This window comes from Typopeltis vanoorti, chromosome 14, assembly GCF_054136105.1.
Source record: "Typopeltis vanoorti isolate ZY-2024b chromosome 14, IOZ_Tvanoo_1.0, whole genome shotgun sequence".
Classification (NCBI taxonomy): Eukaryota; Metazoa; Arthropoda; class Arachnida; order Uropygi; family Thelyphonidae; genus Typopeltis; species Typopeltis vanoorti.
Window position 1 is genome coordinate 39,609,157 of NC_143562.1, and position 17,371 is coordinate 39,626,527.

Consider the following 17,371-nt stretch of genomic DNA (forward strand, 5'->3'; position numbering starts at 1 on the left):
TGGATACACCCCACAGAATACGGTGGAAGAAAGTCACAATTATACATCATAGCAAGTTCAAATTTGAAAGACTTTGCATTGAATCGGCCTCAGCCCTAAGAAACATGCCAAACATCAACAAATTTGGTTGCATGAGACTGTCCCAAATTTGGGAGACATACATCATGAGACCTTCAGCCCAACGGCCAAGAATACCTACATAGGCCATTATGGGGCACCATCAGGACTTTTAGAAGAAATGATAATTCCTGCTTTGTCTTCATTTACTGTATATAGTGCCTGCATGCATGTGTCTTTATTGTAAGTTCCTTTGAAAATGGCAACGTGACGTTGCCAAAATATTGGAAATATATATTAAAGTTTAATTTAATTTATATTCTATTGTATATTGTGAATTCCTTAAGTCAATTAATAACCACTGCATGTTAATCCATACAGCTAGACAACTCTCCCTCTCTCTACTGATAAACATGCAACTGTTGACGGATGCAGCACCACTAACAGAATCGCTCACACAATTCTGTGGGTAGTACGGTGGGTGTGGAAGTTGTAACAGCATTTATTTCAAGACTGTGTAGAATAAGCAACAACTATATTCAAAATGGAATGATGCAACTTGTATATTGGTGTCTGCCAAACTATATTTCCTCCCTCTGCTTCCTTTATTTTAGTCTGACTATGCTGAACTCTCAAATGACCTTAAACATCAGAAACAACTATATCCCAAGGATGGTTGAAAGTAGTTCGAGCAATGTGATCTGAAGTAATGAAAAGAAGAAAATGACCTAACATCTTTTGGAAGTTTTATTTTTTCTTATTTTCAAGTGCTTCGGTTCTTTCATTAACTGGAGTCAGCACATTAAGTTTGGCATGTTATATCTGTAATAATATTCAACTTGAAGCCAGAGTTGTATTTGTAGAACTTTTCTAATATTCTGCAAATACTTCGATATGTTTTGAATGATACAGTAATCCCTCAATTATAATATGACCACAGCAGAAAATCAATTTGCAGGTCAGATGACTGAAGTTACTTTAATACACTATCTAATTCATCATCAAATTCCTGATATGTACCCTAAAGGGGTGTACAGGATAATTACGACAGCACTACAAAAAAAAAGTTACACCATTACCAACTGCTAATCAACAATTTTCTTCCAAATTAATCTGTTATCTGTCAAGACACCAAAGTTATCAGATCTTATCTTTTAAGGCACTTTATACGTATCAATTCATCTACATCTTAGTCTTTCTCTGAGTCTTTTTCCTGCCAACCTGGCAAAGAAACAAGTGTTCTTTGCCAGATTGTCTATCTTTCCTCTCCTATTTTAGCTATCTTTCCTCTCCTATTGTATTTAAGTGACTATACCACCTGAGATTAGCTCTACTAATATTCCTGAATGCTTACAATGGCAAGTTCTTTCCTAATATCCTCATTTTTAATGACACTGCCATTGATGCTTTCTGTTACCTCCACTAATCTTTCTCAGAACTCTCATCTAAAGGTCTCTAAGTCAATTAATCAAGTGTTTTATTTCTAACCTAGCTCTCAGATCCATCAGTTAAAATTGGTTTGAACACTGTCTTGTATACAACTAATTTAGTGTTTTGTTTAATTTGTTTATTCCATATAAATTTATTCAGCCAAATTCTTACCATACCAGCTTTACTAATTCTGTTATCTATTTCCGTTTAATTTACCATCTTCACTAAACATTGTGCTTAAATAGCTGAAATGTTTTACTTGTTATGTAGGTTCTCTATTCAGGAAACAGTTGATGTTTTCAATGTTTCTGCTAATTTCAATATGTCTCAGGGAATCTTGCACAATTGTACTGGATTAATTCAGAAGTATAACATCATCTGCATAAAGTAAAGAGTTATAATTAATATCATCAATTTTTATATCAGATTTAATACCACATTCTTTCATAATATGATCCACACAGATAATGAATAACAGTGGAGATAATGTGCATTCTTGCTGCACACGATTTTACCTCAATCCATCTTCCTGTACCCCTTCAAGCCTAACTGCTGACTTAAAGTTTAAACAGAGGCCACTGTATTGCTTGATATAATGTCCCGTTTACACCACATAACTGTAGCATTTCGAAGAGCTTTCCTCTTGGCACCTTGTCATATGCCTTTTCCAGATCAACAAAACTTGAATATAAATCAATGTTGGAAGTTTTTCCACTTGGTTATATCATAAATTTAAGATGCCAAGAAATTATATTCTTGGTTTAATCCTTTATCCAAGTGTAAGCAAACAAAGTTTTTGCACCTGAAGTAATTTCAGGACTGAGCAACTCGTATATAGAGGCTAATGACTTCACATGCAAAATTTATGGTCGAATTTTATCTACTCAAGCTGCCTTTCTACATTTCAGGCCTTTGATGACTTTTTCTTCTTCAAGTGTGGATATGTATTCCTGACTGCATTCCTGTTGGGAGTTTTGTACCAAACATGCTGACACTGCTTGTTTTTATTTAGCAGTCTTTCAAAGTAATTACTCCAGACATCTAGAATATCTTTATCTTTAGTTTTCATGTTACCTTTATCATCTCCGATTCCTTTTACAGCACTTTTTCCTCCGTTTCTAGCCTTCAGATTATTTTGCCACCAGCCCATTCAAGATTTGGTTAATTGAAGGTCAGATAATTGAAAGATTGCTGTGTGTTGTGTGTGCGTTAATCAGCTTTTGTATTTCTTTTTTCAAAACAGATATACCTATGAATAAAGTTCACTTTAATTATCTTAAAATCACAAGTAATACAGTTAAAAATCCATAAGATTAGAAAAAAATTACTGGCAAACATACAACATAGTTATTACAAATTTGGTAAAATCTCCTAATTACCTGTAAGTTCTTCAACAGATTTTCCACCTGCTTTAAGGGCTAGTAGTTCTTCTTGCTTTATTGGTTCCACACCAACTTTTGGCAAAGTTCCATGTGCTATCATCGCAAGGACATTTTTACGAGCAATATCTAAAAGTTGAGCTTTATCTATTTTCTCATCTGAATCGGGTTTTCGATTAGGACTTTTACTGAAATATTAAATTTTTTTTATTTTTATTAAGCTTTTCATCTATAGTTACATAAAGAGCCTTCTTATTTAAACTATAACATAACTCATATTAAGCACATTATTTTTCTGGAAATTTTTTCTGAATCTTTAAATTCTAATGTTTTTAAAATAATGTGAGAATTCAAAGTTTCAGTTTCAGATATGACTACATTTATCTGCAAATTTACAATGAATTAAATGAAATTCATTCAGTTTGATTAACTTGTCTTCACATTCTAATGCATCTTAACTTGTAAATTTATCCCAAAATGTCTTAAATTTTACAGTACTTTGTTATTCATGCAGCAAAATTAGAGTTAGTTTCCCTTATGGCTTATACATTAACTCAAGCATCGTAATGACAATAGGATAGGTCATTTTTGAATACCTTCTATAACACTGGACAACACATAATTTGCCTCTGAAACGAAAATAGCAATTCTTTACTAATTTTGATGTGCTGAACATGAAAATGACAATAAAATCTGTCGACTGGCTCTTGTTTAGGAGGGACTCAGTCTGCATTGTGTACATAGGTATCATTTGGCAATGCCGTATTTCAATCCCCTGATTGCAACATATTGCATCAGCCAATCATACACAACACCCCCCTCCCCTCCCCCAGGAGCAATACTTTATACTAATGATTGCTGCATCATTAGTATAAAGTTAAATCGCATAGGGTGAGCAAGTGTTTGTGTGACTTCCTGGGCTACACTCCCATTTACTCCTGCATCATAAGTATTACACAAGTGATCCCTGCAGTGCAAATCCAGCAGAAGTGATTCCTCATACTTTTGTTAATAGTGCAAATAACTTTTGTTACATTTGGGGAAGTGATATTTGTAAGCCAGAAAAAGGCCACCATTCTATTAGTGAAAAAAAAGCATATCAGCTTTATTTCAGATGTAAGATCAGGGACAGGACAAGGCCTGGGCCCCACACACATATGCTGTGGCACGTGTGCTAGAAATCTTCTGAAGTGGCTGAAAAACATTAAAATGTCGATGCCATTTGCTGTATCTATGGTTTGGAGGGAGCCAAGCAATCATGCAAATGACTGCTACTTCTGAGTGGTACCACCTATTTTTGGTGGCATCATGAGAAAAAAGAAGTGGACAATAGCATACCTGAATATACCATCTGCTGTCCGACCAGTTCCGCACAGCAAAGGACTTCCCGTTCCCAAACCTCCAGAGAAATTTTTCAGTGGTTCAGAGGATGATGAGGACGGAGATGAACTGATGCTGGGTTCCCCTGAGTCTTCAGCATAAAAAAAATATGGTAGTTTGGCGATGTATGAAGCAATATTGCCTCTAACTTTTGCTGGCCTATGTGTGCATGGAAAACATTTGTGTGCAAGTTTCCAGTCTCAGACAATGTGTGTGCAGTATTTCTTCCAATGCTGGAAGGAATGCTGAGGTATCTGCTGTTAGTAATGACCTAACACAAATTATTCCTTTACTCATCAGAATACCCAGATAACCATTACCATTTTCCCAACATCCTCTTTGGTTGAGAGACCTAGTGGGCTCAAATACAGTTGAAGGTGCAAGGAATAAGGAGTTTTCAAATGAAAGTGAATTCATTGAGCTCATACAGAGGCGACATGGTTTTTCATATCAGAAACCATGTTATTTCATTTTGCAAAACATGCAAAACTGTCTGAAGAACATATGCAGTTAATAGACATAATAAAATGTAATTTATTATGAACATTTCCCAGTAAAGGAAATTTGGATGTGATTAGAGTCCAAGTTACACTATAGAAGGGCTTACATCAGTAGTATCTATATCTCCAAAGTACTTGGGCGTGACCCTGGACTGCACACTCTCTTACAAGCAACACCTAACAAACGTTTCTGCTAAATTAAGAACCCGTAACAACATAATACAGAAACTAATAGGCACAACATGGGGAGCAACAGATGATAATTAGCAGATTACAGCTCTTGGTCTAGTTTTCTCTGTTGCCAAATATTGCTCACCAGTGTGGCTAAATAGCACACATGTTAAAATTGTTGATAGACAACTAAATAATACAATGAGACTGATTTCTGGCACAATTAAATCAACGGCCAAACACTGGCTTCCAGCTCTTAGCAACATTGTTCCACCGAATCTGCTCAGGACTAAGGCTCTCTTACAGGAGTATAAGAAACTCTTGGAGAACACAGCCCTACCGATACATTTAGATCTCCCAGACTTAAGTGTACGACGATTGAGATCAAGACATCCACCACTGCAATTAGCCCAACTACTACTACGATCTAACTTTGACCTGAAACAAAAGTGGCAAGAACAGTGGGAAAGCCAGACAGATGACATCACAAAATTTTCTCTCAGAGAATTACAAAAAAATTTTGATGCTTGCTCACACCTCCCACGAAAATCCTGGACTCAGCTTAATAGGATACGAACTGGTCATGGTGTATGTGTGGACATGCTTTTTAAATGGAGTAAAGGACCATCCCACATTGTGATTGTGGAGCTCAAAGACAAACTGTGGACAATATTGTGACTCAGTGTTATCTCAGAGCATATTCAGGAGACAAATTGGACTTTTTAAGTGCTACACCCGAAGCTATGAACTATCTGACCAATATGGATGTAACCATTTAATTTTATTGGTTTTTAAAATGACTTTTGACTTTTAATGTTATATGTTTTTAAAGTTTTGTTATTCATGCCATACAAATAAATAAATAATCTCAAAGAAGAAATGGTTAAGAAAAGGTCTAGGATGTTAAGATTGGGTTGGTTGGAAGCAAATAAGATTATGAGGTAAGACCTTCTATGGTGTAACTCTGACTCTAACCTAATCCGAATTTCCTTTACTGTGAAATGTCCTATGCCAGTCATTCTGTCTTGTCACTAGCATTACAATGCCAAACAGAATGACTTCCATGACTTCTACTCCTTTTCATGGTCCGATTACTGTGATTCCTTATATCCATAGCCTCAATGAAAAGGTAGCCAAGACTTAAAAAAAAAAAAAAAAAAAAAAAAGCACAATCTTGTGACTACTTACAAACCACACAGAAAGCTAGCATTTCTTATCTGCTCTCCCAAAGACTAACTGCAACCTTTTGATTTATCTGGGGGTCTAGGTATACCCTAGAAATGTTCATACTATGGCCAAACAGGCAAGACAGACAACATCAGAATACCAAGACTACATCTGGTGTCACCATTATGGCCACTCAGATTTGGCAGACCATGCCTTGGATACCAATCATGAATCTGATGGAAAAACGCCAACAAATACTCCTTCTTCTTCTTATTGTGCTATCTTCTATCGAAGGTCAGTGACCATCTTGGCGAACAAACTGCGCTCTTGTGCTAATCTCTGAGCAGTTGTGCACTGCTCTTTCCTGTCCACGTCTTGATGTTGTCAAACCATGATATTCTTTTTCTTCCTCTAGTTCCTTTGCCATCAATTCTTCCTACCAAAATAGTTTGTAGAAGTTGGTATTTGCTGTTTCTCATGATGTGTCCAAGATATGATGTTTTTCGTTTCTTGATTATTTGTACAAGATGTTTAGCTTTGCCAATGGATTTTAAGACATCTTCATTGGTAATTTTTTCTGTCCATGATATCTTTAGCATTCTTCTGTATAGCCACATCTCAAAGGCTTCGATTTTCCACTAAAGCAAATTTAAATATGAGAGGCTTTTCCTCGAATCTGCTTCTGCTCTCATGAACTATTCCAACCTGAACAAATATGACTGCATCAACATGCTGCTCATATGGAAAACTCTCATCTGCAGAAAATCAGCCCAATGGCCAAGAATACCCAACCAAAGCCAATATGTGGTGTAGTTTTAAGACTACTAGCCTCCTTTTATTTCTCATTTCCTGAAGTGTGCTTGTATACATGGGTCGATACAAGTGTATTAATCTTTGAAGATGCCAATTTAACTTTGGAAAAATACTGAAGATAATAAGCAAATTTTTAAAAACTTGTAGTTATTAGTCTGCATTGTCAATTTCCATTCAACATTATGTATGATAATCAACATATAAGTCCAAACACCAGAACTCATAATAAAAAGCATAAATGCATTTTCAATGGATGTAAATACATCATGTCACTGGTTGTGTTTCAAAAGCTTTTTAAGATGACATGATTTATACACTAAGGAGTATCTTTGAAAATGAAATATTTGCAAATTTTATTTTCAGACCACAATTTTACAACACTAAAAACAGAAGAGCATTACATCTAACATAACAGCAAAAAACAAAATAGAAAATATTTCATGTTGGTCTTCATGCCTTGGAACTTACTGCAATATAGTTTAACTGGAACACTTTTAATACACAGATGAAAATTATTATTATGGGCTACTCCATGGTGTGCTTGGACTCATCAAGGGAGACCCTAAACATCATATTAAGTACTATCCAACATTCGTGCATATCTATCATACTTTGCTTGGAACTCATTCACAGTCATGGCATCCACAACAGACTCTGGTAACCTATTCCACTCATTTATGACCCTCCAAGCAAAAAATCTAGTCCTGACACCCCTGCTAACTATACTCTTGCTCACTTTCAAAGGATGACCCTAAATCCATCACCAATCTGTTCTAAAAACTTTCCTCTGTATTATTATTTTTGTATTTGGTCATCACTTAACATTAAAACTTGAGTTCTTTCTTGGCTTATTAGTTTTCCTCTGTATTAAAACTTGTTATCATATGTTATCATACTTGTTTTAAACAAATATGTTATCATACAAGTATAAAATAAGTATGTTTTATACTTGTTTTAAACAAGAATGATAACATATGATAACAAGTTTTTTCTTGGTTTATTAGTTATTAATCTTGTATTAATAAATATTAATACAAGATTAATAACTAAATATTAATAAATGATATACACAAATTGTCAACAGGTTTCACCAGCTATTCTGTCTGGCTTCTTCAGGACAAGTATGATGGTACAATAACATTTACTAGTAAAACAGAACAATGGAGTAACTTAGTCAAATAAATAAAAATTAAAACTTATGCATAACATCATAAGCATGGAGCATATCATCTCAGTCATTGTTTATTGAGCGTGTTGTATAGTTTTTAACGAAATGAAATTCTGGTAAGCTGAGTGAATTTATTAGGCTTTTCCAGGTGTCTTTCAGAATCATTCCTTGATTTGTGGTTAGAGATTGGGAAGTGATGGGCTAATCCTGAAGTGTCTGTTCTGTTGTTGTTCACGTCCCTTATATGTTCTTTTTTTCGAATTTCCAAGCTTCTTCATGTTTGGACTATGTAATTTAATAAACAGGAACACTGGATGTTGTATACACCTGCGTATTTGAAGAAGGCATTAATTATTATTATTACTATTATTGTTCCGGGCAACTCCAAGGAGTCGACAGACTCATCGAGGGAGGCCCTAACATCATGTCAAGAACAACTATTCGACATTCACACAGTATCTATCATACCTTGCCTTGAACTCATTCACGGTCGTAGCATCCACAACAGACTGGAAGCTTATTCCACTCATTCACTACTCTCCAAGTAAAATACCTAGCTCTAACACCCTTGTCAACCATGCTCTTGCCCTGCTTCCATTCATGGCCCCTAGTCCTCCCACCACTAGTCATGTTTTCAAAAATATCTTCTGGATCAATCTTATAGAAACCTTTCAGTAATTTGAATGTTTCAATCATATCACCCCTCCTTCGCCTATCGACCAATTTCTGCAACCCACAAATCTTCAACCAATTCTCATAAGGTTCATTCCACAGACCTGCTATCATCTTGGTCACTCGTCTCTGGATCCTCTCCACTTCCTCCCCATCACGTAGAAATCCTGGTGCCCATAACTGGGCACAGTAGTCCAGATGGGGTCTTATCAAGGCTCGATACAAAGGAACAACAACTTGTTTGTCTCTGCATGTTAAAGTATTTTTCAGAAGCCAAGTGATTTGGTGAGATGTTTTAGTCACTTTTGCAATGTGCCCCCTAAACTTCAATTCCCTATCCACCAACACTCCCAAATCCCTGGCCTCATCAGTCTCCTGGAGTACGGTTCCACCAATGCGATATACTGCTGCTATTCTTTTCACCCCAAACTGCATAACCTTACACTTTGGCACATTAAATTGACATCCATTTTTCCTAGCCCAGTCCTCCAAACTATCCAAATCATCCTGTAAAATTTTGATATCCTGTGCACTCATAATTGCTTTACCCAACTTTGCATCATCAGCAAACAAGTGAACACTTCCTCTCAAATCCTTTCCTATATCATTGATGAACAAATTGAAAAGCAGTGGTCCAAGAACAGATCCCTGTGGCACTCCACTAGTCACAAGCCGTCTTTTAGACTCCACTTCTGAATAAACCACTCTCTGGTATCTCTCCTTCAACCACCCTCCTATCCATCTCACCAACCCTATATCTATCCCCATCTGCTCCAGTTTACTGATTAGGGTTCTATGTGGTATCCTATCAAAAGCCTTGGAGAGGTGCAGTAGTATTACTGTAAACCCATTACCCTATCCAGTTCAGCCGTCACTGTGTTATAAAACGTGAGCAAGTTACTGAGGCATGATCTACCCTTCACAAAACCATGTTGTCCCCCATGCAGTATCCCATTTTCATCTATCCAGTCCTATATTCTTCTCTTGACTAATTTCTCCAAGACCTTGACAACGATTCCTGATATGCTAATTGGTCGGTAATTTACAACAGCAGTCTTGGAACCACATTTATGCAGTGGAACTATTTTCCCCTCTTTCCACCCCTCGGGACTAACCCAGACCCGAGACTCAAATTAAACAAAATGGCCAAGGGTACTGACAATTCTTTAGCTGCTTCTCGTACAACACGAGCTGGTATACCATCCAATCCCACAGATGTATTGACATTGAGGTTATGCAATAGACTACTCACCTCCACTTCATTCACCACAATTCCCGTATAATCTACTGGTACATTCATTTCTGTAATGTCACCACCTGGATGATATATTCTTGCAAAGTGCTCACTCAGTAACTCAACTATATCAACTGATTCAGTTACCTCCCTACCATCGGCATTCTTTATAATCATTCTGCCATGTACATTTTTCCATTTACTTGCTACATATCTAAAAAACTGTTTAGGATTCTCTTTAGCGTGCATGAATTTAAGAACCCCCATTAGCCCCAACCCTACCTTGATGTTCTTTCGTAATCCTTTCGTAATTCAATGTTCTTTCGTAATCCTTTTTTGCTTTTCTTACTACAATCGTTACCCTTCTGGCCAGCGCTTTATACCGTACGTGCCTGCCGGTCACCTTTCTCCTTAAATTCCCTCCACAGTTGTTTCTTTTTTTGCAGCTCAAGCTTAATGGTGTTATTCATTCATTTAACTCCTAGTTGATTTATTATTCGGACTCTAGGTATACAGTCAGCCATTGCTTCATGCAAACACTTCTTAACTACCTCCCATGCACTATCGACTTCTAGTCCTTGCAGTTGTACATGCCATGGCACTGAACCAATCAAAATCCTAAGATTGTCATACTTTCCAGCCCGATAATGCCACATGTGCCCTGTCTTAATTGAAAATTCTACACCTTTAGCCACCTCCCAAATCAAGACCCTATGATCACTCTCACCGATTGGTGGCACGTGGTCATATTTGTTACAGCCAAATCCTCAGATGTAATTACTAGGTCAAGCACGCTCTGACCCCTAGTATTTTCCATTACATGCTGTCGCAGATAGTTATCCCTTAATAACCGCACAAAATCCAATTCCTTCCTCCCGTGTGTCCTCTCCTCACTCCAATCAATGCGACCATAGTTGAAATCTCCCATAATAATCACCCTCCTTCCACTCATTTCTTCTATTTGCTTGTGCATACTGTCACCACCATCTTTTCCATCACCTGGTCTATAGCAGCACCCAATTGTATATTTAGTTCTGCTAGCCACAATCTCACACCAAATGGCCTCAAATGTGCTCTTTTCTCTATCCTGTAATTCAACTTCTATTCACCTTGGCTGCAGCTCATCAGCTATCATCAACAATACTCCTCCCCCCCATTTTATTCTCCCTGTCATTCCTGAATACACTATACCCATCACATTCAATCCCACTATCCACCATCTATAGTCAGCCATGTTTCACTAATACCAATAACCTGTGGTCTGGAAGTGCCAACCATGGCCAAAAACTCTTCCTTCTTGTTCCTAATACTCCTAGCATTAGTGTACATGAATTTAAGACCCCCATTAGCCCCAACCCTACCTTGATGCCTTATATGAACTATCCCACTCTGATTTGTTGTCCTTATTTGCTCGGGCATATTATATTCATTCTTACATTCAACTGCCTCCCTAAGGACTGTATATCTACTCCCCCCCCCTAATAAATCTAGTTTCCCTGAATTTGCACATCCACCACATTCAGCAACACTTTCTCAAGTCTTCTTACACCGTAACCATTCAAATGCAAGCCATCCATCTTATATAGATCCTTCCGCCCATCGAACTCACTCCACACGTCCACAAATTCCACACCACCCGTCATACATCACCCACGCATAAAGTCATTCGCAATTATGGCCCTCCTTTTAAACATTTCACTGTCATACCGTGGCAAAAGACTAATCATTCTAACTCCCTCACTCTTTTCTTTTGCTACCACAAACAATTCATTCAGGTCTTCTATCATTTCCATTTTGTCTCCTTTCAAATCATTCGTACCTGCCACAACAATCATTTCTTTCACCCTTTCCTTTTGCTCTCTAATACTCAGTTACATCCTTTATGGTCGCACCAGGTTGGTACGATTTTGTCAAATCCTCTACTATCACACCTCGTACTAATGAGTCTCCATACAGCACTCTATCCTTCATTTTGTTCATGTTCACACTCATACGTCTATTTTTCCTGTCATACTTTTTATTATTGGCTGGTTCATTCAGTCGACTTTTGCTCATACACTCTAGCTGCTGTTTTGCCCTTTGTATGGCACCATTCAACAACGCGATCTCACTCATTGCGTCTACCTCATCTTTTTTTATTCTCAGTAAAACCATTAATACTATCATTCACACCATGGGCAAGGAGCCATGTATCGAGTCACAAGTTTGTAGCCAGTATAAATTGGAGGAATGTGATGCACCCAAATCAGTGCAATTTGTCCTGGTGAAATGGCTGTGAAAAGAGAACTAACAGAGTTTGAAAAGAGTTTGAAAGAGGCATTGTGATGGGATGCCATGTCACAATGCCTCAACAATTCTGCAAATTGTTGACAATTCTTGTAGAGAGGCTTATACGCTGGATAAACATGATAACTAATAATTAAGGAATTGACAGCGTACACTAGAAATATAAATTAAATAAACTTTAATATATACTTTCTGATATTTCGGCAAACGTCACGATGCCATCTTCTTGGGAACTTAATACAAAGACAAGTGCACGCAAGTACTACATAACAACAAATGATAACCGAAGCTAGGAAGCTACCGTTTTCCTAAAGTCCTGATGGTGCCCGATGGTGGGCTATATTGGTAGTTCTTGGCCTTTGGGCTGAAGTTCTTCTGATAAATGTTTCCCAAATTTGGGACAGTCTCATGCATCCAAATTTGTTGAGGTTTGGCATGTTCCTAAGGGCTGAGGCTGATTCCATGAATAGTCTTTCATATTTGAACTTGCTGCGGTGTATTACTGTGGCTTTCTTCCATCTTATTCTGTGGTGAGCATCCAGAGCGTGGTCTGCAAGCCCAGAGTGGCTGTACTGGTGAAATCAGATGTAATCCTTGTGTTCTGAGATTCTGATATTTGCTGTTCTGCCTGTTTGGCCAAAGTAGGACAATTTACAGCTGCAAGGGACTTGGTATACATCAGGTGGGTCTAGGGGAAGTGGCTGGTCTTTAGTGGAGCGGATAAGGGATGCCAATTTATATGGTCAGTAACAAGTGGTCAGGTCATGTTTTTTTAAGATTTTGTTGATGTAGGGAATGGTGATGGATTTAGAGTAATCTTTTTTGTGAAGGTGGGTTGTGGATAACTGGTTTAAGTATTTTTTGGATTCTTTTTTTTTTGGGGGGGGGGGTAGCCATTGGCTGAGAAAGTGTCACAGATGTGATTTAGTTCAGTGGTTAGGGCTTGATCATTTGAACAGATTATTTTTGCCCTGTTGAATTAGTGTCTTAATAACTCCATATTGTTGTGAGGGGGGGATGACGGGATTGTTGGTGAATGTATCTGCCTGTATGGGTGAGTTTTCTATAAACTGAGAAAACCAAGGTTCCATCAGGTTGGTGGGTGACTAGTGTGTCTAGGAAGGGGAGGTTATTGTTTCTCTCTTTTTCCAGGGTGAACTTAATTGTTTAAGTATGTTAGGAAGGAGTGGAGTGAATCTGGGCCATGTGGCCAAATAGCGAACACATGATCAACGTAGCGAAGCCATATGGTAGGTTTTTGTGGGACTGAGTTTAAGGCTTTCTCTTCAAAAGTCTCCATAAAGAAGTTGGCCAAGGGTGGGGAAAGTGGTGAACCCATGGCTGTCCCCTCTATCTGTTTATAGAATTTTTCCTGCCAAAGAAATAGCCTGAGTTCATTGTAAACTGAAATAGGGCTGAGATATCGGGAAGAAATTTAGCTTGGATTAGATCTAAGGTTTCTTTGAGGGGGACATTCGTGAATAAGGAGGAGACATCAAAACTGACCATTATGTCATTATGTTGGAGTGTAAGGTTTTCTATACTGGCTTTGAAGTGGGCTGACTTTTTTTTTTGTGTGTGATGGTGTGTTGCCAGTATAGTGTGAGAGCGCTTTAGCTAAATGCTTGGCTAGTTTGTAAGTGGGGGAATCAATGCCATCTACTATGGGACGTAATGGCACATTTTCTTTATGTATTTTTGGGAGCCCATATATACGGGGGGGGTCTAGAGTTATATGGTTTTAGTCTGTTGGTAATCTCCACAGGCCAAGAAGTGACCTTCTTAAGGAGCCTATGGAGTATTCTAATTTGAGAGTTGGTGGGATTGTATTCAATAGGGAGGTAAGTGGCTCAATCTAGTAGTAAAGCCTTAAGCTTACCTTGTGTAGTCATTAAGATTGAGTACCACAGTAGCGTTCCCCCTTATTTCTGCTTTAGTGATCATTATTTCTTTGTTTTTCTTCAATTCTTGTAGTGACTTGTATTCACTAATGGATATGTTGGTTTTTGGAGGTTTTGCTTTTGTGAGAACACAGGCTACATCCAATCTAATATCGTTGGCAATGTGGTTTGGAAGGTGGCGAATCGCGCATTCAATTTGGATCATTAATTTCTCGGCAGGTAATTTCTTAGGAGCAATGGTGAAGTTGTTCACCAACAATCTCATCAGCCCCCCCTCACAACAATATGGAGTTATTAAGACACTATTCAACATGGCAAAAATAATCTGTTCAAATGATCAAGCCCTAACCACTGAACTAAATCACATCCGTGACACTTTCTCAGCCAATGGCTACGCCCTGAAAAGAATCCAAAAAATACTTAAACCAATTATCCACAATCCCCCTCCCCCATTAACAAAAAACCATCACCATTCCCTACATCCGAGGCACCTCGGAAAAAATCAACAAAATCTTAAAAAAACATGACCTGACCACTTGTTACAGACCATATAGAAAATTGGCATCCCTTATCCGCTCCACTAAAAACCAATCACTTCTCCTAGACCTACCTGGTGTATACCAAGTCCCTTGCAGCTATAAATTGTCCTACTTTGGCCAAACAGGCAGGACAGCAAATATCAGAATCTCAGAACACAAGGATTACATCCGATTTCACCAGTACAGCCACTCTGGGCTTGCAGACCACGCTCTGGATATACTCGCCACAGAATAAGATGGAAGAAAGCCACAGTAATACACCGCAGCAAGTTCAAATATGAAAGACTATTCAAGGAATCAGCCTCAGCCCTTCGGAACATGGCAAACCTCAAAAAATTTGGATGCATGAGACTGTACCAAATTTGGGAAACATTTATCAGAAGAACTTCAGCCCAAAAGCAAAGAACTACCAATATAGCCCGCCAGGGGGCACCATCAGAAATTTAGGAAAACGGTAGCTTCCTAGCTTCGGTTCTCATTTGCTGTTATGTAGTACTTGCGTGCACTTGTCTTTGTATTAAGTTCCCAAGAAGATGGCAACATGACGTTTGCTGAAATATTGGAAAGTATATATTAAAGTTTATTTAATTTATATTTCTAGTGTACGCTTTCAATTCCTTAATTATTAGTTATCATGATTAACCACCATATAAGCCTCTCTACAAGAATCACGATCATCCACGGAGATTCCTTCGCAAGCAACGCCCGCCATTAAGGCAAACTGAAGCTGAAGTTATCCAGGCAACTGAACCGTCTGGCATTCCTAAAACGCTGCCGGGATAATCAAGTCAACACTAACTGGGTAAAATTTAAACACCGCTTCGTCTCACAGAAAGCTCTCCGCATCTACAACCGGGCAAGTCAGGCTTTACTTCAGGAGCAAATTACCGCTACACGCGGTTCCCTAGCCGACATAAACAGAGCTATTTCAGTGCTAGAAAATGAGCTTTCAAATATGCTTAATCACAAGCTTTGGTCAGTCCCACATGATGTCTCGTGTACGGCAGCTAATAAAGAATTTGAACGAATATGGAGCCGACATATCAACAAGTTGATAAATTAATAAAGAACTTGGCATCCAAACCTAAACTACAAACCAAGACTGTAGTTAACCTTTCTTCAGTTATCTTGAAGCCTAAAGCACTGAACACTCTGTCACGTGGTCACAACTTCGCCACTGCTCCTAAGAAATTACCGGCCGAGAAATTAATGATCCAAACTGAACGAGGGATTCGCTACCTTCCAAACCACATCGCCATCAATATTAGATTGGATGTAGCCTGTGTTCTCACAAAAGCAAAACCTCCAAAAAACCAACATATCCATTAGTGAATACAAGTCACTACAAGAATTGAAGAAAAACAAAGAAATAATGATCACCAAAGCAGAGATAAGGGGAACACCACTGTGGTACTCAATCTTAATGACTACACAGGCAAGCTTAAGGCTTTACTATTAGATTGAGCCACTTACCTCCCTATTGAATACAATCCCACCAACTCTCAAATTAGAAAACTCCATAGGCTCCTTAAGAAGGTCACTTCTTGGCCTGTGGAGATTACCAACAGACTAAAACCATATAACTCTAGACCCCCCCCCCCCCCGCATATATGGGCTCCCAAAAATACATAAAGAAAATGTGCCATTACGCCCCATAGTAGATGGCATTGATTCTCCCACTTACAAACTAGCCAAGCATTTAGCTAAAGCGCTCTCACACTATACTGGCAACACACCATCACACACAAAAAAAAAAGTCAGCCCACTTCAAAGCCAGTATAGAAAACCTTACACTCCAACATAATGACATAATGGTCAGTTTTGATGTCTCCTCCTTATTCACGAATGTCCCCCTCAAAAAAACCTTAGATCTAATCCAAGCTAAATTTCCTCCCGATATCTCAGCCCTATTTCAGTTTACAATGAACTCAGGCTATTTCGTTTGGCAGGAAAAATTCTACAAACAGATAGAGGGGACTTTGAAAGTTTATTTTTCACTTGGTTAGAGTATAATAAATTTAGTTTAATCCTTTATCCAAGTGTGAGAAAACAAAGTTTGCGCCTGAAAGTATCTTCAAGACTGGGGTAAGGTGGTACAACACCAGTGACTCCTTGCAAAGGTGGAGCAAGCTACCAACACTCCTATTTCAGTATCTCCCATAATGCAAAACACATCTCCTTGTGGATATGTCTAATGTTATGCATTAAGGGAAGGGCCACAATCCAGACTCGTTTCGAACTTTATTGAGGTCTCTTCAGTGGGAGGCAGGCCCAAGTGGAGATACCAGGACGCAGGGCATATATGGCGCATAGGGTGCAGCTTGACGCTTTTCATATTCCCTGTTGTCTGTTTCGGGAGCAGTGATGGGAGAGATTTGTGAGCAATTTTAGCTCGCCCTGAGTGGGCAGAAGTGGTTATTCGTCGTTGGGTGTTAGGATGGCTTTCGGTCTTTTATGTTTCCAGTAGTCATTACCGCCATAGTTTCCGGCTTGTTGTATCAGTTGGTTTGGATGGATAGATGTCTTCATAAAGAATTTTTCTGCTAGGGAGCGTAGTAGTGGAGAATGTAGGGGATATTTATGTCCCGGTGGATCTGGGCGTTCCTGATGAACCACGGGGCGTCCAGAATCATTCGCAGGCATTTGTTCTGTAGTCTTTGTAGCTTGAGGATG

General features: G+C 38.5%; 1 protein-coding gene across 7 annotated transcripts in view; it reads right to left on the reverse strand.

The window, feature by feature from the left end:
* The window catches only part of LOC150099385 (uncharacterized), a 237,457-nt gene that overhangs the window by 119,657 nt on the left and 100,429 nt on the right, over positions 1-17,371 (reverse strand). For all 7 annotated transcript variants that reach the window (XR_016549348.1, XR_016549346.1, XR_016549347.1 and 4 more), the window contains exon 5: positions 2,868-3,055. Coding sequence is in view for 4 of the 7 variants with exons in the window: in XM_090403698.1 (XP_090259824.1) it covers positions 2,868-3,055 (188 nt within the window). In the remaining 3 variants the exon portion in view is untranslated. The remainder of the gene's footprint in view (positions 1-2,867; positions 3,056-17,371) is intronic.